We start from the raw sequence: 22,742 nt of genomic DNA on the forward strand, positions 1-22,742 counted from the left end.
ATTTTTCTTAACCTGTCAATTTAGAATTCTGTATCCAGTAATAATAGCTTACAAAGGTAAAATCAGAAATAATTAATCACTAACAGACCTGAAATATAAGAAATAGTAAAAGACATCCTTCAGGCAGAAGGGCAATGAAACCATATAAACATATGGATGTATGCGAAAGAATGAAGAGCACCAAAAAGGATAAGTACATCATTAAATATATAAAATTATTCTTCTTATTATTTAAATATCTTTGAAAGATATTTTACTATTTAAGGAAAAATTACAACAATGAATTATGGAACTTATGTATATGAGTAAAATGTATGACAATACAGTATAAAAGCTTGGGGAAGAAATAAGAGTATACTATTATAAGGTTGCTATACTGTGTATAAAGTTGTATAATAATAGCACTTGAAAGTACACTGTGATCTGTTAAATATGCATACGTAACCACTAAAGTAACAATAAAGTAACCACTAAAACAACATAAGAGAGGTATAGCTAATACATCAACAAAGGTGATAAATGAAACCATAAAAACACTCAATCCAAAAAAAAAAAAAAAAAAAAAGAAAGAAAGAAAGGGAACAAAGATAGATGGGAGAATAGAAAAAGAAGAGCAAGATGGTAAACAAACCTTACCACAACAATATCACATTAAATATAAATGGTCTAAACACCTGCAATTTAAGGGTAACACTATCAGATTGAATTAAAAAAAAGAAGTAAAAAAAATCCAATTATATGCAGTCTACAAGAAACACATTTTAAATATAAAGTCACAAATAATGTAAAAGAATGGGAAATGGTAGACCATTCTAACACTAGTCAGAAGAAAGATGGAGTAATTATATTAATATCAAACAAAATAGATTTGTTTGGAGTACAGATGGTCATTTCACAGGAGTACAGACGGCCATTTCAAAATGAAAAAGGGATCAATTCATCAAGAGGATATAACCATTCTAAATGTTTATGCATTTAATAACAGAGCTTCAAAATACACAAAGTAAAAACTGATAGAACTATAAGAAGAAATAAATAATCCAAAATTATAGTCGGAGGTTTCAATACCATTCTCTCAATTATTGATACAATAAGAAGACAAATAATCAGAAAGGTTTAGAAGACTTAATGCAATCAACAAATTTGATCAAATTGGCATTTATTTATAAAACACCCCATCCATAAATAAAAGAATACACATTATTTTAAAGTAGACACTGAACACAGTAATAGACCATATTCTGGTCCATAAACCAGTCTCAATAAATTTAAAATGATTAAACTCATAAAAAGTATGTTTCCTGATATAGTGGAATCAAATTAAAAATCAATAACAGAATGATACTGGAAAATCCTCAAATATTTAGAAACTAAGTAACAGGTTTCTAAAGAACTCACAGGTCAAAGAAGAAAACAAAAAGAATATTAGGAAATATTTTAAACTGAATAAAAAATGAAAATACAATTTACTAAAATCTGTGCAAGCCACAAAAGCAGTAGTTAGAGGGAATGCCTGTATTACAAGAAAAATCTCAAATCAATAACCTCAGTTACCACCTTAAAAATCCAGAAAAAAAGAGAAGCAAAGCAAATCCCAAGTAAGCCAAAGAAAAGAAATAGCAAAGATCAATAAAATATGGGGCGGTGGGTTAGCTCCTTTGGTTAGAGCGCAGTGCGATTAACAGCAAGGTTGCTGGTTTGATCCCCACATTGGCCAGTGTGAGCTGTGCCTTCCACAACTAGATTGAAACTACTTGACTTGGATCTGATGGGTCCTGGAAAAATACACTTAAAATAAATTTTTAAAGTTTTAAAAAAAATCAATGAAATCGAAAACAATACCAAAACTAGATGAAACCAAAGCTGAATCTTTGGGAATATAAATAAATTACATAACCCAGATTGATCAGAAAAAGAGAGATGAGGCAAATTATCAATATCAAGAATGTGAGAGTGATAGCGCTATAAATTCTGTAATAGAATGTCATGAACAACTTTTTGCCAGTAAATTTTGTGCCTTACTTATATGAAATGGACGCATTCCTTGAAATCAAAGATCAGTCAAGAAGCAACAGATAACCCAAATAGCCCTATGTCTATTAGGGAATTAAATTAGTAGTTAAAACCACTTTATAAGAAAAGCTCCAAGCCCAGATTACAGATGGCTCCCCATTTACGATGGTTCGATTTACGATTTTTCAACTTTACAATATTGCGAAAGCGATATGCACAATAAGTTACACGAGATACTCAATATTTTATTATAAAATATGCTTTGTATTAAATGATTTTGTTCAACTGGAGGCTAATGTGAGTGCCCTGAGCATGTTCAAGGTGGGCAGGGCCACACTATGGTGTTCAGTAGGTTAGGTGGATTAAATGCATTTTCAACTTAGGCTATTTTCAACCTACGATCCATCAGAAGTCAAGGCGCATCTGTACTTCATTGGTGAATTCCACGAAGCAACCAAGGAAGAAATACTACTAATTCTAACCAAACTCTTTCAGAAAACTGAAAAGGAGGAAGTATTTTGCAATTCATGTTGTGAGACCAGAAATATTCGGATAGCTAAACAGAAAAATAGCATTACAAGAAAACTAATCCTTCATGAACAGAGGTGAAAAAAATTCTTCACAACACTTTAACACTCCAACTCCAACAATATATAAAACAGGTAATGCATCAGGACCGTGTAGGATTCACTTATTCCAGGAACGTGAGGTTGCTTCATCCTCTGAAAATCCATCAATGGAATTTACCATATCAACAAACTAAGAAATATACACCATACGATCATGTCAATGGACACACAGAAAATGCAATAAACAGTTCTAATGAAAACAAAACAAAACAAAAACCTCTCAGCAAGCTGGCATTCGGTCTTTCACCGTCAAGTATGATGTTACGTAAAGAAAGAGCAGTGTGCTGGGAGTAAGACAGACCTGGCTGTAAAGCATGGCTCAACCGTGCACTGGTTGTGGGAATTTGGAAAAACCACGTATCTCTCTGGGATTCACTTATTTGAGCATAACACAAGGTTGGTAATCACTCAGAGGGTGGTATTAGCAAAATGGCGGCATAGGCGTTTCTAGTATTCATCCCCACCCGCCACCCCCTCCAACCATCCCACCATGCCTCCGAAAAATCAATCTGAACCACTATCTATGCCCAAAAATACCTACACAAGAACTAAGGTTTCTAGGTGAAGGGTTATAGCACCTGGATAAAGTGCAAAAATAGGAGAAGATGCATTGAGGAGGGTAGGAAAGATAGATTCACATTGCTCCCATAACTCCACCCCCAAACCTAGGCAGCCCAGTGCATAGAGAGAAGCCCTCCTGGAGAAAGAGAGAGAAGTGAGCACCAAACTTTACTGAAGACCCCAGAGCAGCCTCACCCCAGCTCCAGCCAACTCCCATGGCTACAGATGGCTCCTACATGGTACAGACTCCTGGGAACCTCGGCCCGGCTGGCTCCAGTGACTGCTGGCTCTAGGGACCCTATCGGTCTTGAAGCCCCAGTAGCTTCCATGGCACCAGGTTCCCAGTGGGCTCCCAAGAACTCAGGCCCCTGACCCACTCTTGCGCCTACCAGCTCCCACAGCACCAGGTGGCCCCTATGGCCCAGTCTCCCAATCAGTCCCTGGAAACTCAGGCTCCTGGCTGGGCCCAGTACCAGGCTGACTACGACAGATCCAAGCTTTTGACCTACCCTAGTACCAGGCATGGCCCCATGGCTCCAACCTCAAGGCCGGTTCCCAAGGCCCCAGGCTCCCAGCCTGCCTTAGAGCCAGACCTGGCCTGGCAGACCCAACCTCCAGGATGCTATAGCTTCTTGGCTGTGTCAGACATTTAAGAAGAACTCAGAGGGTATTCTGAGTTATAACGAAATGTAGCACTCTCAAGAGCCATGTTCTCATCTTCTCCTGCATGCCTGAATCGTTGCCAAATACCTCTTCCCCAGCGCTGGCGACAACTATCTCAGTACATCCCACCAGAAAAGGCAGTTCCTTGAATTTCTTTATCTCAGTCCCAGAGATACTATATTTATAGAAAAGGTCAAATACTCTTCTGAATGAACTAACCCTTTTATATATGACTGTGAGGATCCAACTCAGAGAATCAGAACTTCTTGCCAACTACAATTTACTGTCTTTCCCTGCTGAAAATCATACAAAAAAGCACACAAGTGTGGGCGCCAGGGAACAATCACTAAACAGAGAAACCTCCCAATACTTCCCCAAGTCCCCAAAGGCATTAGAAAATCCGTCCTCCGTCACACTATCCCAACCGAAGAGGAAACCATGGGCTTCCTACTCACCTGTGTACAGGTCCGTATCTGTGTACTCATCCACTTTCTTGTGCTGCAGAATATAGTCAGAGACCTTGGTCCCAATAGCCGGCTGAACATCTACCCACTCCAAGGACACCACGGTGCTGGAGGGCTCCACTGTTGGGGACAGTCGTAGCCTAGAGGGGGTGACAGGGAAGGTTGTTTGTCTGCCAGCCAGTAGTGGCTGCCTGCCACCACCCCCCCGCCAAAAAAAGAGTCTGTAAAAAATGGATCAATGTGGAATCCGGTAAACTAATCCATGCACACAGTATGTGCCCACAGAAAGTTGATTAGCTTTCCATTTTATTTAAGCGATGTTTTCAGTGATGCCTCCTTGTCAATTCAACAGACAGTGTCTTCACACACAGTCCCTTTCAACCTCTCTGCCATTCTCTCCAATCCCCCAATATATCAGTCGACTTTCATATCCTTAAATCAATACTCCCTCACAGAGAGCAGGAATCCTGGGGAATCATTTCATAAAGGAAAAAAATAAAGAAGAAAATAACAGAATGATTGAAGGTTAGAACTGGAAGGGTCCTTAGAGAGCGGAAAGTGCAATCTCCCCCTTTGACAGATGGGAAAGGTAAGGCCCAGAAAAGGGAAATGATTTGCACAGTCATATAGAACCATGATGCCGGGTAACTTTGCTTGTCCCCAGCCCAGTTTCTTTCTGTCCTCCCACTACACCGCACTACCTCTTTTAGGACGACCTGACTGACAGTGGGATTTGCGCCCCTCATACAGGGCTCTCTGGTTTCCCAGTACTGGCGCCTGTGCAGCTCGCCTGTGCTCCTTACACCATTCTCCCTCTTACTCACACTCCTCCACTCAAGATGACCTTCCTTTACTTCCTCAAATGGTGGATTTCCTGTGTGAGGTCTTCCACATGTGCTCTTCCTTTTCCTGAAACGTGATTGTTGCTTCATGAACTCTGGCTGTAATCCAAGGCTCTTCAGACAGGCTTCCCTGACTCTCTCCCTCCCTTCTAACTAAAGCACCCCCATACTGTTCTCTCCATTAGCACTTCTTGTTTGCTTTCATGATTTTGTTCCTGAAGTTTTAAAACCTCTCTCTTATTTTCCTGGTTTTTGCTTTGCCATCTGTCCCCCTCACTAAACAGTCGGCACTCTAAGTGTACAGCCTATGCCTGTCTTCTTCACTGATGAACTCCCCAGCGTCTGACACACAGCAGGGGCTCAAACATTATTTTTGGAATTAAGGAATAAAATGAAGTTTTCTAAAAAAGGTTCTACTCTTCCTTTCTCTCAGTAGCCGCAATGTCCAGCCCAGGGACTGACAAAGCCGTAGTCAGTGCCCAGTAAACCTTTGCTGAATGGATGAGTGAAGGAAGTAATGATGGACCAAGTGACATCATTAAAATAGCACACACTGCAATACCAGTGTCTACCCCTGAGCCAGCTTCTGTTCTGCCAAAGCTCCCTTCTTTCTCAAAGAATGAGGCAGGCCCCAGAGACCTCGGGGATCTCAGGAGGTGCCCTGGAACAGAAGCAAGTCCTGGCCTTGACTGGCAGAACGAGAGTGGGAGTCCATGGGAAGAGGTGGCCAAAGGAGGAGGGGCCATACATACGTACACCGGCTGTGGGAGAGGGCTGCAGTTGGGGAGCCCACTGGCATCGAAGGCTCTGAGGTCACACCTGCACCAGTCATCGATCACGTCCCCTTTCCCTGAGCACCAGTAGGAGCTCATCAGTGCACTCCTGAAGGCCTGTAATAAAGAAGGACAGAAGAAACGATGATGACAGTGGTGAAGAGATTGAAAGCGAAGATGCCGGTGGCCATGAAAGCAGCCAACCCGCGCTTAAGAGCGCCTCTCCTTAGCACTGCATGTAGCTTGTTTCATCTCCACCACCCCACACAACAGATATGGAGCTTTCTAATTACCGTTACTATCATTTCCCATCTCCAAACTGGAAAGCTGAAGAACATGGGAGGTAAGTAACTTGCCTGAAGTTCAAAGCTAGGAAGTGAAAGAGCTGGGAATCCAACCCAAGGCAGTCTGAATTCAGACCCTCTCTTCTTGAACAGCTCGCTGCCCTGCTTGTATAGAAGTCTGACCATCTCACCTCCCTGCTTAGAAACCTTCCGAGGCTCCCCACGGCCCTCAGGATAAAGTCTAAACTCCGTGCTCTAGCTCCTGACCACCTCCCCAGGCCCATCTCTCCCCACTCCTCTGACTTTCCTTTGCATGCTACCATCCATCTTCCTGTGAATTCCTGCTTACGTAAAGTGTGCTCTAAATCAGAAGACATCAAATCGTGTCTGCAAAGGGCCAGACACTAATTATTTTGGCTTTGTGGCTCGGTAGTCTCTTCCGCAATTACTTAATTCTGTCTTTGTAGCATGAAAGCCACGTAAGCAATATTTTAAATAAATGGGCATGATTGCGTTCCAATAAATCTTTATTTACAAAGACAGCAGCAGGCTAAATTTGGCCGGAGCGTCGTAGTTTACTGACCCTTGTTCTAAATGACGATCAGTGTTCCATTGCAATGTGCTTCACAGCCTTTTTTATTTTTAGCATTATTTTCTCGCTGCTGGAATACCCTTCCTCACCCCACACCCCACTGCATGCACACATGCACACGCACACCCACACACATTTCCCTTGTACTCCAATTCATTCTCTGGGTCTCAAATGAAACATCCCTTTCTCTGTGAACCCTAACTTGACATTTTTCAGCCGTGGGACCATGCTCCTCTTCTGGACATCATAACACACTAGACCACACCTGCTATTACATTCCCTTACCTGTCTCACCCAACACATCCTGATCCCACCAAGGGCACAAGCCACGCCTTATTCAAATTAGTGTTCTCATTGGAATGAACACAGTTATTCAGTCAACGTTCATTGAAAACGTGAATGGACATTGAAACACTGGTCAGCAGGTTCAGGCTCAGTCGTGCTTCATGCGTTAGCCACTCCATTCACAGTGGCATTTCAAGGCACTGGGGACTCAGAATGTTTGACAGCTCTTTATAAAACTCAGGGCTTCCAGAGAATGTTGTTCTCTTACACCTTTGACAGGTAAACAGTCTCTGTGTGCTTTCTTTCTTTTTCATTTTCCTTTTTTTTCTCTGCACTTTTTAAATAAAAGCTTCACCCTTCCTCTAACCAAGGACATCTGATTACCCAGGTGCCACTCTTTCCATCTCACATTGTTCCAAAGCCTCAAGTACAGCATGTTTGTATACAGTGGGTCTGGGGTCTGCCTCCTGAGCTTCCCAGGACACAAATGTAGAAGGAGAAGGTGTGTACAGGAATACTATGATGTAAGCCTCCATCATATTTCTCCCAGGGCTGATGAGGAGGCTGCAATTATTTCTGCCATATGTTCTCAGCCATATCCTGTCCTAGGGTATGAACAAATGATCTAATGGCTCCTGAATTAAGAGTAGCGACCCAAAGAAATAACAAAGAATTATGATAAAAGCTAATGTTCATGAAGCACCTAATTACACAGCATAACGTGCTTTAAGGGCATTAAACAATGTAATCCTCACAACAGTCCTGAGATAGAGATATTGTGGTCCTCATTTACAGGTAAGAGAACTAGGAATCAGAGCAATGGAGCGATTTCCCCAAGGTCACACAGCAAGCACATTGTGGAAGCAGAATCCCAACGCAGACCTCTGCGACTCCCAGACTCTGATCTTTTCTATTTAATCATGCAGAGGAAAGGATTAACCCCAGGTAGCGAATGCCAGATCTAGTAAATAAAAATAGAATGCCCAGCTAAATTTGAATTTCAGATAAACACCACCACTTTTAGTTTAGTATAAATATATCCCACTCAATGTTTGCATATAAAGTATGTGAGCCAGGGTCTGGCACATAGTAATGGCACTATTCCTGCTACAAGTCAGAACCTGTGCTGGGAACAACTGCTTGTTCTTCTAGCAGCATCAGAGAGGGCGCTCTCATGAGGACAGAAACCAGATGGGATGGCATGAAGTCATGCTGACGGAGAGACCTTTTTCTGTCTCCATTTGCAGGTTCCCTCTTCCTGAAATTAATGTGCACAATTGCTCATGGCTCAAGATTCTGTAACATCCCCAGCCAGCACTAAAGTCTTAATTACTATAATGGTGAAATCCAAGGCCATGGGTGAAAGTGACACAGATGGCAAGAGATTGCCTTGGACTCCAGTACAGGAGGACAGAGAACATCATGTTTTGTTTGCGTATGTGTTTTTGTTTTTGAGTGCCGGTGTGTGCGTGTGTGTTCACACGCGTGCACACGTGCGTGTTGTAATCGATAGTTACTTGAGCTTGTGGAAAACAAAACAGAAAAATCTTTCAGGACTTTGTGAGTTTCACCATCCAACCAGCTCTTGGGAAGAAATCCTGTCTGTGAGTCTCCACATCCACTGGCTCTTTCCCAAACCCCAAGGAAATGAATGGGGACTGGTACACTGGCCAGGCAAACCCTGCAGCGAGTACAAACACACTCTGATAGAAGGCCAACGTCAAAAAAGGAACCCTAGCAAGGCAGCAGAGGCCTGCACTTGTCAGTATAGGATCACTGTTTCCTTACGTCTTCGGTCCTTGCAACACTCCATCCAAATCCAATTGGATCTCAGGGAAGGAGAATCACAGAATGTGCCAGCTTCAAGACGCTCTGTAAATCGTCTAATTGGATTCATTTTTACAGATGCAGATACAGTGGCTCAAAAAGACTACTTGGCTGGTCCAAGGTGACAAAGCAACTTTGTGAGGAAATGACTCCATTCCTCCCTTTACTCTTCAAAATTATCCTTTGAGATAGCTGTCTGATACCCATTCATAGATGAGCAAGGAGAAGTGGGAATGCAAACTGGAGTCCATCTGAATCCTGGCACCTCTGACTTTCCCAGGTCGCCCAGGAACAATAAATGCCAAGATTTCATCCAAAACATCCTTTTCAGCTGCTCTGCCTAAATCACGTGCTTATGTGTTGTTTGTGTGTGTGTCTGTGTGTGTTCTCAGAGGGAAATGAAACTTTACACTGGAAGCATTGTTGGCTCCTGGCTTTTAAGTAAGTGAAGGGACTTAAGAAACAAATCCTGTACTTAATACAAGGGCTAAGAGCTACATTTGCATGGCCATTGGTTTTCATAACAAAGGTTTGCATTTCCACTACTTGTAAATGCTTCCAACTTCTGGCTAATTAGCTAGCAAACCAGACTGGGCAGGAGGAGAACACAGCCACAAAAATGTGAAGCAATCAAGTAGAATTTATTTTTCACTCTATTGTTCCTTTCATATTTGACCTTGCATAAGTTATTCCTCTCTGTAAGTCTCAATTTCTCCATCTGCAAAATAAGGACACAGAAGATATATTTTTGAAGGTTTAATTAAGTTCAATAAACATTCACTCCAAACCATGTGCCGTCTAGATGCTAAGACTGGAGAGGGACTAGACCCAGTCGCTAACTTCAAAGGGCTCATAGCTTCATGGTGAAGACAAACACAACTACAGTTCATATGGTTCAAGTGCTATGAAGTAATACGCACAGAAGGCTGTAGGGATACAAAGGAAGGGGGCCTGCCAGCACTAGACATTTTGACAACATCTTCGGAATCTTCAACTGTGAGTAAACATTCAGTGTTTGATTAAGCTCCTCGAGGCCATCTATACAGACTATCACTAAGCCCACGAAGTAAACCCCATACTCTATACTTACAATAACTGCATCTTTTACACTAAAAAGTTTACGCAGGGGCTGCCACATGATCTGCTATTTTTGACACTGAGATGGTGCTGGTCCGTATGACCGAAATGATGGCCTGCCGTCTTCATTCAAAGCTCAATGGATTTTGTTATCCCCACGGGTATTAATAAGATTGGTCGTGTGGATACCCAGCCCACAGCAATTGGGGAGGGGACAAGGCCTAGAGACAAAATAATTCTAGAGACAAAATAATTATGACCTTTTTACCCCCGGGCTCCCTTTCAGCGCCTAATATAATCCCTAGCAGGTAACATAAAACATTCACTATTGGTTGAATTGAATGAAAAGTTCACATGGAATGCCGAATGAAACAAACCAATATAGAAATGATAAGAAAAAAGAAACTCTGATACAGAATTGCACACCTGAAATCTATGTAATTTTGCTGACAATTGTCACCCCAATAAATTAAAAAATAAAATTAAAAAAAAGAAACTGTGTGTGTGTGTGTGTGTGTGTGCACGCGTGTGTGTGACCCTCTTCCCCAACATCACATGTATCTATCATGTCCTTAAACAGTATCCCATCAATTTGGTTCCTCCAGCTGAACAACTGAGGGTCAACGTGGGCTCCTCCTTTTACCTCGTAACATGTCTAAATAGCAACTTCTCTGTTCTGGTCCCACTGCTGTCGCCCGCGTGCAGGTTAGTCCTGTCTCTTCTCTAGGCAGTTGTCACTAGCCGAAGGCCTCTGGACTGGCTTCCAGCTCAATGCCACCTTTTCCGGAATATCCTCCTCCAGCTTTCTAAAATATCACTGCTTATTCCACTCCCTTGCTCAGATCCTTTCAAAAGTCCCACCACCTTCTGGTTCACACCTCTGATTCTTAACTTGACTTTCAAAGTTCTCTGTTGTTTAGCCCATGGCTCAGTCTCCTGTCTTGTACCCATTGTCCCCACCCTAGGATCCAGGACATACCATCTTCCTACAGTAGTGCATTGTTTCCTACCAAACCTTTCCCCATGCTCTGCCTTTGGTCTAAAATGCCTGTTCCCCACTTATGTCTCTTTGCTGAACTCCAGGAAGCTTTTCGTCCAACCAAGACCCAGCCACTTTTGGGAGATGTTGTCTTTCCTTCCTCATTCCATTTTTACACCTTTCACATTTCCTTGCAATTTGCTTGTTGATGTGTCTTTCTTATCATACTGTGAACTCCTCCAGACCAAAGTAATATACGGATTCATATTTGTGTCCCCAGCTCAAAGAAAAAGAGGTGATATAGAGTAGGGTCCCCAAAATATGTGTTAAATTCCAAAGATATGTAATAGGATGTGCCACCACGGATCAAACGTGTATACTTGCTGTTGTTTTTCTCTTCCAGCAAAATTGATGACAGAAGTGCAATTGGCCACCATAAAAAGACAAAATTCCCTTGAAGCCATTGAAATGGGGTTCGGGACGGGGGACGCGTGTAGACTGCTTTATGAAGACATTTGAGATCACTGGTCAGGGGACAGTGATAAGTTGACAGTGTTGAAGCTAGAAGTGCTTGAAGGTCTCAAATAAGAAGCTCCCAGGGTTCTAGAGAGAGATGGGAGGACGGGACAGTGGTTGACAGCTTTGTAGGGAGACTAATTCCTGAGCCCATGCTGAGCACGTGTTTGATTGGTCAAGAGGGACCAGGATTGGTGAGCGTGAGAACTGATAGCAGTGCTTGCGCAAAAGCAGAAATAGTGGTTTCTAGTCCAGCCTAGACCTGTGGGAGAGACCCTAGCTGGGCCATCGACCATTCAGGCATCAGCACCCCCCATACGAGTGGCTGCAGGACATGCCAGCTACCAGGAGCTAGAGACCAGCGGCTGGAGCCCCCATCCTTTGGGAGTGAAATAAGAAATGCCCATGTACCCTGATAGTGAGGAGATTAACTGCCCATTTTGTTACAAATCAACGCCTGCATGATTGCGCAGTGTGTGTAAGAACACACGTGGAAAGAGAAGCAGATAATGTTAATTGACTTAAGTTTTCTGATTCCCAAACAGAGCAGAAAGGGAAGTACGGTGGCTTTAAAACATAACGCTAAATATCTTTGACATTTCCCTCATCGTGAGGTAGGATCTAGGCTCCGTCCCCTTGAGTCTGGGCTCTGTGATGGCTTGACCAAAAGAAGTGCTATCACTTCAATTTCTGGGTCCAAGCCTTAAGACACTGGCAGCTCCCACATGTCTGTTGGGATGTTGCTCTTCAAACCCAAGCACCATGCTGTGAGGAAGTCCAGGACACATGGAGAGGCCACATGTAGGTATTCCAGCCAACAGACCCAGCTGAGATCCCAGCCAACAGCTGGGTCATCTGCCAGACATGTGAGCGGGGAAGCCTTTGAGATGGCTCCAGCCATAGCTACCGGCTGACGGCAACCACATGAGAGAGCTGAGAAAGAACCGCCTCGTTCAGTCTAGTCACTCCCCAGGATGATTAGAGAGAATAATAAAATAATCGCTGTTGTTTTAATGGATTTGGGATTTGGGGGATTACATAGCAATAAATAACTGGAACAGCAGGTAATTAACCTCTGAACAATCCTGAAAGATTGCTTGGAGGACGCAGCAACTGAGGAGCAGCTGAGCAAAGGGAAGTCAAAATCTCAAGCTCATGCACATCCCAGGAGCTGGAGGGCTCTGAAGTACATAAATGTATAATTAGCACAGGCCCCTGGCATTTCAGATCTGCAAGAGTCCTGAAAGGTGATACTGCCCCCCGCCCCCAAGTTCACAGACTAAAAGGCCCGAAGAGGGAAAGGGGCTTGCCCAAGTATACACCACAAGAATCAGGCAGAAAATAAACCGAGATTTTGATATCAGCTGACATTCACTGCATAGGCCAACTACTTTTGGACCTGGCTTCAAGCCCCTAATGTGTTCTACTGTTGGACAGGAAACACACATAATAACATGTACTGAGAGTGTGCTTGGTACACATTAGCTCATTCAATCCTGCCAATAGCCTTATGGGGAAGATTCTGCTGATACCGTCACCATTTTACAGATGTGGAAACTGAGGTTCGGAGACTGAAAATAGCCCATTCAAAGTCGCCCAGCTAAAAAGTGGGAGAACAAGGACTGAATACGTTCAGGTCCTTAGGCCTGAAGCGCATTGTCTCAGCCACTCCCTTCACGAACAATGTTCTCACTAACTAGAGGATATTAGTAACAGCGCTTACCATTGGTTGAGTGCTTACTACAAGCCAGGCACTGTTCTAAATGCTTTACGTGTATTACTCCTCACAACAACCCAGACTACTTTAGATATATTAACTCATTTAATTTTCCCAGCAACCTGTGAGGTAGGTATGGTTATTATGTCCATTTTACATTTATGCCCAAGGTCATAGAGCTAGTAAGTGGCACAGCCAGGATTTGAACCCAGGCTCTAGATTTGATCTGGTTCTAGAGCTTGTAATCTGAAACATAAAACTTCCAAATAAACACTCTGGTAGAAACAATACATTTTAAAAAGGTTATTTACACTGCCAATTCCCCCCCCCCACCTTTAGCTTCTATTGAGATTTTTCACTATATCACTGGGAATACACCAATGAAAATACCATCAGCAATAGCCATTTTTGAAGGTCTAATGTAAGCAATTTCATATGGTTCAATGTAATAGGAGCCACAGGAGTGAGTAAAATCCCACAAGAAGAGGATATACAGCATGCAAAGAGTAGAGTAACTGAGACAGAAGAATCCCAGGGAAGGCTAACATTTTCTGACTAACTTGCAGTGTGACCTCGGTAAGTCCCCTACTCTCTCTGGGCCTTATTGTCTCCAGTGATTTCTTCAACTTGGACAGGTCGTTCAGAGCATCCCTGGTTCTGATCATTTTCTGATGTGTCCTGGATTTCACTTTTTCTGAAAGCTGCCCACAATTCCCCCGTTCCCTTTCAAACTTCCCATCCTCGATACACTGCCTGGAACCCTTTAAAAATTCCTGACCAGCAAAACTGTGGAGACAGTAAAATGATCAGCATTTGGCAGGGGTTGGGGGAAGGAAGGGATGCACAGGGGGAGCCCAGAGGATTTTAAGGCAGTTAAACTATTCTGTATGATACCATCATGGTGGATACATGTCTTAGACATTTGCCAAAACTCACAGAATGCACACCACGCCTGAACCCTCATGAAAACTGTGGACTCTGGGTGACAACGATGTGTCAGCATAGGTTCTTTGATTACAACAAACTCTGGGTGGATGTTGACAGTGGAGGAGACTCAGTGTGTGTGTTGGGTAGGAGAACAAGGAGTACACGGGAACTCTGTACTTTACGCTCTTTCTTTTTTTTTGATAAATGGGGTTGACCACTTTGCTCTACCCTTCTTTGGAAAATCAATGGTGGTCAAGAGACAGTGGACACTGATGGCTTCTAACTCAGGGCGCAGACCTTCTCTCTCTTTCTCCCTTCCCTCCTGCCCTCCCAGCCTCTCACCCTTCCTGCCTTTCTTTCTTCCATTATTTCACATTGTAAGGTATAAAAAAGTCAAAACACTATATTGTACATATGAAACAAATATACTGTCATATGCCAAATATACTTTAATGAAAATTTAAAAAATAAACTCAATTTTGCTGGGAACCTAAAACTGCTCTAAAAAAATAAAGCCTATTTACAAACCTCCTGCCAACTGACCCCCTCTCCATAGAGGAGGTCACACAGACGCAACGCATGCCATCGATGGCTTTTGCAGAAAGGGAGGAGTGGGATGAAGAGAAGAGACACCTCTTAGCATTTCCTTCTTCTCGGGCTGGTGCTAAGGTATCTGTCTATTCGCTCCTGGAAGCCTCTCAACCACCTGTGTAGCAGGAGTTTTCATTGATGATGCAGTACTCCTCATAGATGAGCAAGTATAAGGTCAGAGAAGAGAAGACAGTGGCCCAGGGTTCCCCAGGTAGCATGCAGTGGAGCAAGCAGAGTACCTCCAAACCCAAGCTTTGCCCCCCACCGACCTTTCCCCTCTCACCTGCATTTTCACTCTGAGTCAGACTCGCTCCCCTCCCCAAACACTGAAGGGATACTAACCGGCAAGGAACCATTTCCTATGTGAGAAATTGTGCAGCTTAATCTATAGCTCCATAAATCACATAAACGACACGTAATTTCCCCTGTCAGGATGAACTTGGCTTTTCAAGCCATTCTCCCCTGAATGATGAGCGCCTGACAGAATGCTTGTTAATCTGCATGACAAGGAGAAGACATTGAGAGCCAGCCAAACCCCCCCTCTTGCCACACTTACCTCTGCTAATGAAAATATATTAGAGAAAATAAATATACCACCCACTGAGACGCTCCGGCACGGCCCTCTGTCACCTGTCTGTTTCATAAGATGTACAGGCACAAGATGATAGGGTTATATCATCCCCAGGCAAGGAGCTATTTTTCTAGTCAGTTCACCCCTGATTTCAGCTCCCATCCATCTCACGTAGAGGATGAAGTGCTAGGTTTTATTGCATTAAAAATAACAGTAAGCATTTTCGAGCAGATCTATATGCCAGACATAGCACTCGATGTTTGCCATGAAGAGATTCATTTCATTTGCAGAGCAGCACCAATAAATGGATACTTCTGTCACCTCTGTTATACTTGTAGAGAGGATGAGACTGTGGCCCCGGGGACCTTGGGTCCCTGTTCTATGTCACGTAGCCAGTATTCGGCAGAGCAAACATCAAACTCAAGTTCTTCAAATCCCAAAGCCTAAATGCTTCACCACTAGGAGATCATTCAATCCTCATAATACGCCTGCCTATTAGGTTGCCTCCATGCAGTCTTCGAAAAAGTTAAAATTTTAAAAAGTCTGGGGCTCCTGTGATCAGGTGACTTGAACTATATCACGAATCTAGGATGATTCAGAAGGAGGATCCAAACACACAACTGATTTCAAACACTGGATCCTCTTCTCTGCCCGGGTCATTTTTCCCAAATCCTAGGTAGGAGTTGAGGCACATGACATATTCTCAGGAGGAGACAAGGCAACCGGTCGGCCTCGTTCTGGTCAGTCCCAAGTCCTTTTGTCCAGAACAACCCTCCAAAGTGTGTTTTCCTGGACAGGAGTTCAACAGGACATTTATGGATTGTGAGTTAAAAAAAACAAAAACAAAAACAAAACGAAAAACAAAAAACTGGGGGTTGGGTGGGGGAGGTTGTCTCTGTGGTCAAATAAATGTGGAAAAGACTAGATCAAACAAAACCAAATACCGTATTTTGTCGTGAATAATGCACACGTTTTTGCCTAAATTTGTGAGGAAAAAATAAGGATGCATATTATACATGGGCATGTTATACATTTTACATATCTATATAAATGCTTTTAATTCTTTCATTAATGCTTATGAGTTAAAAGTCTAACTCTAGAAATCAATAACAATATCCGTATGCAAAATAATGCCCTGGAATATGATACTCGGTTTTGTCGAACTTACGAAGAACTAGCAACGATGAAGAGTTGTTGGGCTGCTTGTTAGCCCCAATAAATTTTCATTAAAGTTCATTTAATTAAATGTGTAAATATCATAAATTTGTTACCGGTACATAAAATTTCTTGTACCTTGTATCCGTTCTTGTGTTTTGTGATTATTTGCTACATAAAATTTCTTGTACCATCATATTTAAAAAAATAAATGCTAAAATTCCTTTATAATACAAAACCAAATACCTAAATGTAAACAGATAAAAACTTGAATTAAAAAATTAAAAGAAAGCTTTTTTCCCCTGAAAGTTTGGGCCAAAAAGATGGGTGCACCTTATACACAGGACTGCATCATACAGGGCTAAATACAGCAGATTGCTCTACCTATAACTTCCAGAGCCATTCATATGCTGGGAAGCCCTGAGAAGGTAATATATAAAATGCAGCATTTCCCAAATATGCTTGTCCATGAATATCCCCCCGGCCCCTATGGCAGCTAGGGATCTCGCACTCTGCAGAGTCTTCTCCAGGTTGTGCTAATCTAGATTCTAGGCTGGACACAAAGCCCTTGGCCAGCCCAGAGCTACTCAGGACAGAGAGCCCATCCCCGCTGTGTCAGCAACCGTATGCTACTGGCCACGCAGCCTTCCTGTCTGGGACTTGGTTATCTCATCTATAAAACAAGGGTGTTGAATGCTCTTATTTCTGAGGCTCTGACCTTCTGGCAATGCCACGAATGCAAGAAGTATGAGGAGCTCATACTGATCTGCCCCCACTTCTGCTGAATCCCCAGGCATCCAGCTCAGGTGCTTGCTCTGGCTTCCAGACCCGATCCTGGGTTGCCCTGACGACCTGAGCCCACCGCCATTGGCCTATCTGTCCGCAAACTTCTGCCACTTCTCACTCCATGGCTACGAGTCATTCAATGCCTTTGTGCTGATGTCAGGGCCCCTCAAATCTCTGGCCTCTGCTTCTCCCTCTAGCATCAACCCTCACCAACACCCATTTTATACTCCAGCCATGCTTTTCCCCTCTAGCTTTTTACATGCTCTTCCCTCTCCTTGGAACACTCTTCCTCCATCCAATAATTTCTCCCAATGACTAATCCATCAACTTTCAGCTGGGAGACCACCTCTTGCAGACAGCACTCCCCAACCGTCTAAAGCTGGGACAGACTCCTTCCTTTAGAACACATCTTCCCCCACATTTTGTTATAATAAAATTTATTTCACTATGTCATATTTTCTCATCTATTTCACTGCTTATCTGTCTCTTCTAATCGACTGTGTGCAAATTGAGGTTGGGGTCCTGTCTGCTTCATTTACTATTTAATCCCTAGTGCCTGACATAGAGTAGGGGCTCAGTAATTGATTAATCAATTTGTCTATCATAAATTAATTAACATTAAGAACCCCAATTATGTCATATCTCTGTTCCTTCACCCCATGTCGGCCTTCGCATGAAGATTTCTTGGAGTCTCTTAACCTGTACATGCTCCCACCAGATGCCACGCTCATTCCTGAGAACAGCCCAGGAGCTCTAAGAGCCAAAGCTCTTGACTGAAAAACCTCCAACATCCTCCAGTAAAATATGAAAAGGTTTTCAAGCTTTTCGTATGAAGCATCCAAATATCAGAGGGGACAAGTGCAAAATTTCTCTGAAGTCTCTTTCTTAAATGATTATGCAAATTGCATATTATATTCCACAATAGGCGTGGGTTGCTTTTAATATTAAAACAATAGATATTTCTCCCCAAAAAAGGTTTATCACAGTGTGATCCCTGGACCTCTAGCCTCATTAATGACTTGAAGCACTTGTTAGAAATTCAGAATTTCAAGGCTAAACTCAGACCTACTGAGTAGGAATCCTGGGAGAGGTGCCCCAGAATCTGTGATTTAATACACTCCCAGGTGATTCGTATGTACTACCACTTTCAAGAATCTCAGATCTCTTTATCCTGTGGCTTTGGATATATCCTCGCGCATCACAGTATATTCCCCCGTGGGTTAGGGAACTCCAGTTTGAGAATAAAAACCTACAGAATTTTAATAGATACCTTTAGGATATAAGATATAAGGGACAGCTTGGTGATCATATTTGAATTAAATATCCCTACCAAAATTGATTATTTGACACAAACTGGGCAAATCTGATTTTTTTTTTCTTGGAAATTTAGATTCACACGTTCATTGGCAACTCTGAGTGCTTCCACTAGTATGAGATACAAAGCTGGACTTGGTTAGGGTGGGCTTGTCCTGTTGAGGGGCTGCATGAGGCCAGAGAAGGGGAGGGGAGGGGAGGAGAGTGGAAGGGAACAGAGGGATATGGAGATGGAGAGGGACAGGGAGTGGGAGAGGGGGTGGAGGAGGGAGAGGGAGAGGAGCCGGAGAGGGACAGGGAGAAGAAGAGGGAGAGAGAGGGAGAGGGAGCGCTACCCAGCTAGCTTAAGTGCAGGGAGAAGGAGAGATGCCAAGCTCCAGGATTACTGCTGCGAGTGGCCTCCTGGATGCTGGTAGCTCAGCTGTACTCTCTGTCCTTGAGTTACATGAGAAATCACTGTATCGTTGTAATCATTTCTCCCTTTTTCGTTTTGAAAGTTTCAGTGGGTTTCCAGGGTTTCTTTTTCTTACCACTGAAAGGCTTCAACTAAAACAAGTATAAATATTCTGCTTCTTAGCCTAGCACCCAAGGCCCTTCACACTGATGCCAAATAATCTCCCTGACCTCATGTCCCACCACCGCCGTCAGCCTCAGTCCTACATACCAGCTACACTGAACCACTTTTCATGGACCAGCCAGGCAACACACTTTTATGCCACTGTATCTTTGCACGTGGTTTCCCTCAGCCTATAATGCCTTTCCTGCATTCTGCCGTTGATCTAATACCTATTCTTTAAGACCCACTAACACTACAATCTGTTTTGGAAACGCTTTTCTGATTTCCCAGCAGAGCTGAAGGCCCCCTTGCACTTTGCACAACACATCTGTTGAGATACAAAGCTGGACTTGGTTAGGGTGGGCTTGTCCTGTTGAGGGGCTGCATGAGGCCAGAGAAGGGGAGGGGAGGGGGAAGAGAGTGGAAGGGAACAGAGGGATATGGAGATGGAGAGGGACAGGGAGTGGGAGAGGGGGCGGAGGAGGGAGAGGGAGAGGAGCGGGAGAGGGACAGGGAGAAGAAGAGGGAGAGAGAGGGAGAGGGAGCGCTACCCAGCTAGCAATATTTTACTGAATTAAAATATTCAATTAAAATATACAATTCAGCAATATTTTACTGAATTATTTATCTGGATGTTTGTCCTCTCAACTGAACTTGGAGTTCTTTGCCTTGTTTTATCACAAGCTCCTTGCACAAGGCCTGACCCCACGTAGGTACTCCATAAATGTTTGTTGCACGAATAAGTGTTGCATGGATGAGTGGTAAAGGCTGCAGAACAGAAGACTGGGTGCTCTTTGGATGTCTAATCTATGTTACCCTAGCAGACCTGCTCAGTCATGAGGACAATAGATTGTGCTTACTTTTCCCAAACTATCTCCAGACCATTTGTCCTGGCTGTCACTGAGCTGATAGCGATTGTGAAAGTGATGAATAGCAGACCAATTACGAGCAATAGGAAACATCAGTTATAACTCCAGGGAGAAGACACAGCCATAGCAGTAGCCTCATCCATCTCTTTGTGAGTCATCTTCCCAAGGCATCTTGCCCTGTGACCTTCAACTGCCAAGGGCTGCTTAGTCTCACACAAATCCAAGTTCTTCAGAGAATGGCTCCCTCTCTCAGCCTGTCTCCTACAAGGCGTTGTTCCTGGCTCACTCCATCCTGGAAGGGGAAACCTGGAGGGAACCCACACCCTTTTCCTAGGGGAAGGCTTTAGCCAAGGGTCCCGCCCCACCCAATCCACAAGACCTGTCTTTGACAGATAGCAACTCTTCTCCCCTCGGGTAAGAACATCTGGTGATGAGAGGCGGGTGGGAAGATTTCAAGAGGAAGATTTGTCCAAGATTGTGGAGTTCATGTCGCTAAATGCTAGCTTAAGTTAATGGTGAGTTCCTGAGTCAAGGACTGCAAAAGTTCCCTTTGTGGCCACTGGTGACCTCATTTTTCCAGTACACCCATTTTCCCTGAAGAGGCATCCGAGGGAGGCAGGCTCTCCAGATGGTGGGCTTCCATGGTTGGGTCTGTGGGTGGGGGCAGGAAAAGAAAGGTCAGAGGACAGGAGGGGACAGGCTTAACTTAGACCCAGACTGAGCTTATCTTTGCCTTTGAAAGGGAGGTTTACATGTTTGGTTGAGGGAGTTGTGAGAAGGGAGATTTCGATCAGGTCCATTGCAGGCACATTTCCATCATGGCAAATTGGGTGCTGAGAAGTCTAGATCCCTTAACCCAGTAAAGGGTGTTACACATGCTGGAGGGATGGAAGAACATGAAGGTGAAGAGTATGGTCTTTGGAACCAAACTGTGGATTCATCTTGGTGCTATCACCAAGCAAACTGACAAAGCGACTCCAACTCTCTGTTTCACTTTCCACATGTGTAAAATGCGTATATATTAATACCTACATCGATAAGTAAAGCTATAAGGATCACTAAAGTACCTAAAATAATGCCAGGTCCATATATGTATCCACACATATACATATATTTGATAATTAAATGAGTAACAAGGCCCTGAACTTGGGTGTTCTCTAGATGGAAGCAAATTAATGAATGTAATCAAGTTGTAATTTATAATTACTTATAGACAAAAGTAATTCTAGACACATTTATGCTCACAATTATTTAGATTCGTTTTCATATTTTTCCAATGGGGAAAATGTATCATTAGAACCAAATGTCAGATAATAAGATTCTTTGCTTTGGGGTAAGTATCTGTGAACTGACTACCTTTTTGTTTTTCTAATCAATGGGTGTGTGAGGGCAAGGCATTTACTATTTATTGTACACCTACTCTATGCCGGATGCTTTAATTAGAAGCAAGAGCAGGAGCAGAAGAGAAAAGGAGGAAAAGAAAAAGGAGAGGGAAGATGAAAAAATGACAGAAGAGGAAACAAACCACAGCTAATATTGATCAAGTTTTAAATCATCCGAGGCATTGCTAAGTGCCTTTCATACATAATCTTACTTAACCTAACAGAAACTCGACGAGTTAAATCATCCTCATGGTATCCTTATGGAGATTGAGTGATTAAGTTATATTTCCATAGTATGTGGCAAAATAAGAATGTAAGCCTAGGTCTATCTGATTCTTGTACCTCCTTTTCTTTATAACTATCATCTCCTATAGTATCCATAACCATCTTAGGAAGCAGGTCTTATTATCCCCATCATACAGATAAGAAAATGGCGCTCAAGTAGCCTCAGTCACATGTACAATGCCATCCAAAAGGTAAGAAGAAAATCTGGAATTCAAATCTATATCTCGTTGACATCAAAACTTGGGCCCTGTAAATGACATCTCATTAAAACTCAAAAATTTCAAAATCTCACTAATAAGTCTGTCTACTTTGAATGTAACGAACAACCTCCTGAAAATAAAAAAAGTAGACAAATCTACGTATAGCTGTATAAATGCACATAAGTATGTATGTAAAGCAGGTAGTCGAAGACCATCATTTCATTCAATGCCGTTTCATTATAACATTGATGAGATGCCATAGGAACTTAATTTTTGTTTATATCAATTAGTCTACGGTAAAATGGGCTTCATTATATGTCATTTCGTTTAATGGTGCAGAACCTATTGATGACGTTGAATGAGGACTTACTGTATAACAATACGTCTACCTATAGGTATATATTGGTATCTCTATTTTATCCAACTCCATTAAAAATGGGTATCTGCACATTTGAGAAACAACAACTATGACAGAAGCACTATGGAGGGATGGACAGAGCTGCACTAACGTGTACAAGCAGCTAACATGCTTCCTGGTATTCCCCTTGATTTTTTGAAGGGAGGCAATAATTTCTGGAAAAGGATACAGGCCGGGCAAGCTAAAGTTGAACTGGCCAAGACCACGCTCTTTTAAGGATGGACTGACACCCCCCAAAAAAGGTTGAAAAGGGGGTTTTGGGCTGAGTTAACAGGAGGCCTCTGTTGTGTTTTGAGACAAGAACTCTGATTAGATGGTGGAAGAGAACCCAGCTTTCAAAGGGCTGAGAAGTGACTAAGAAGTGAGAACAGAGCAAGACGTTTTGCCATCAAGGAAAGGTAAACAAAAAGCTAGTGACAGGAGGGACTCTAGAATCCAAGAAAGGCTACTTGATGATAGAATGGCT

At 42.9% G+C, this 22,742-nt stretch overlaps 1 protein-coding gene across 5 annotated transcripts in view; it reads right to left on the bottom strand.

The window, feature by feature from the left end:
- Positions 1-22,742, bottom strand: part of ASTN2 (astrotactin 2) — an 836,425-nt gene that overhangs the window by 140,134 nt on the left and 673,549 nt on the right. For all 5 annotated transcript variants that reach the window (XM_033122811.1, XM_033122810.1, XM_033122808.1 and 2 more), the window contains 2 exons: positions 5,929-6,062; positions 4,322-4,470 (listed from right to left, as the gene is read on the bottom strand). In XM_033122811.1, coding sequence (XP_032978702.1) covers positions 4,322-4,470; positions 5,929-6,062 — 283 coding nt within the window. The remainder of the gene's footprint in view (positions 1-4,321; positions 4,471-5,928; positions 6,063-22,742) is intronic.

The sequence above is a fragment of the Rhinolophus ferrumequinum genome, chromosome 12 (assembly GCF_004115265.2).
Source record: "Rhinolophus ferrumequinum isolate MPI-CBG mRhiFer1 chromosome 12, mRhiFer1_v1.p, whole genome shotgun sequence".
NCBI classification, from domain to species: Eukaryota; Metazoa; Chordata; class Mammalia; order Chiroptera; family Rhinolophidae; genus Rhinolophus; species Rhinolophus ferrumequinum.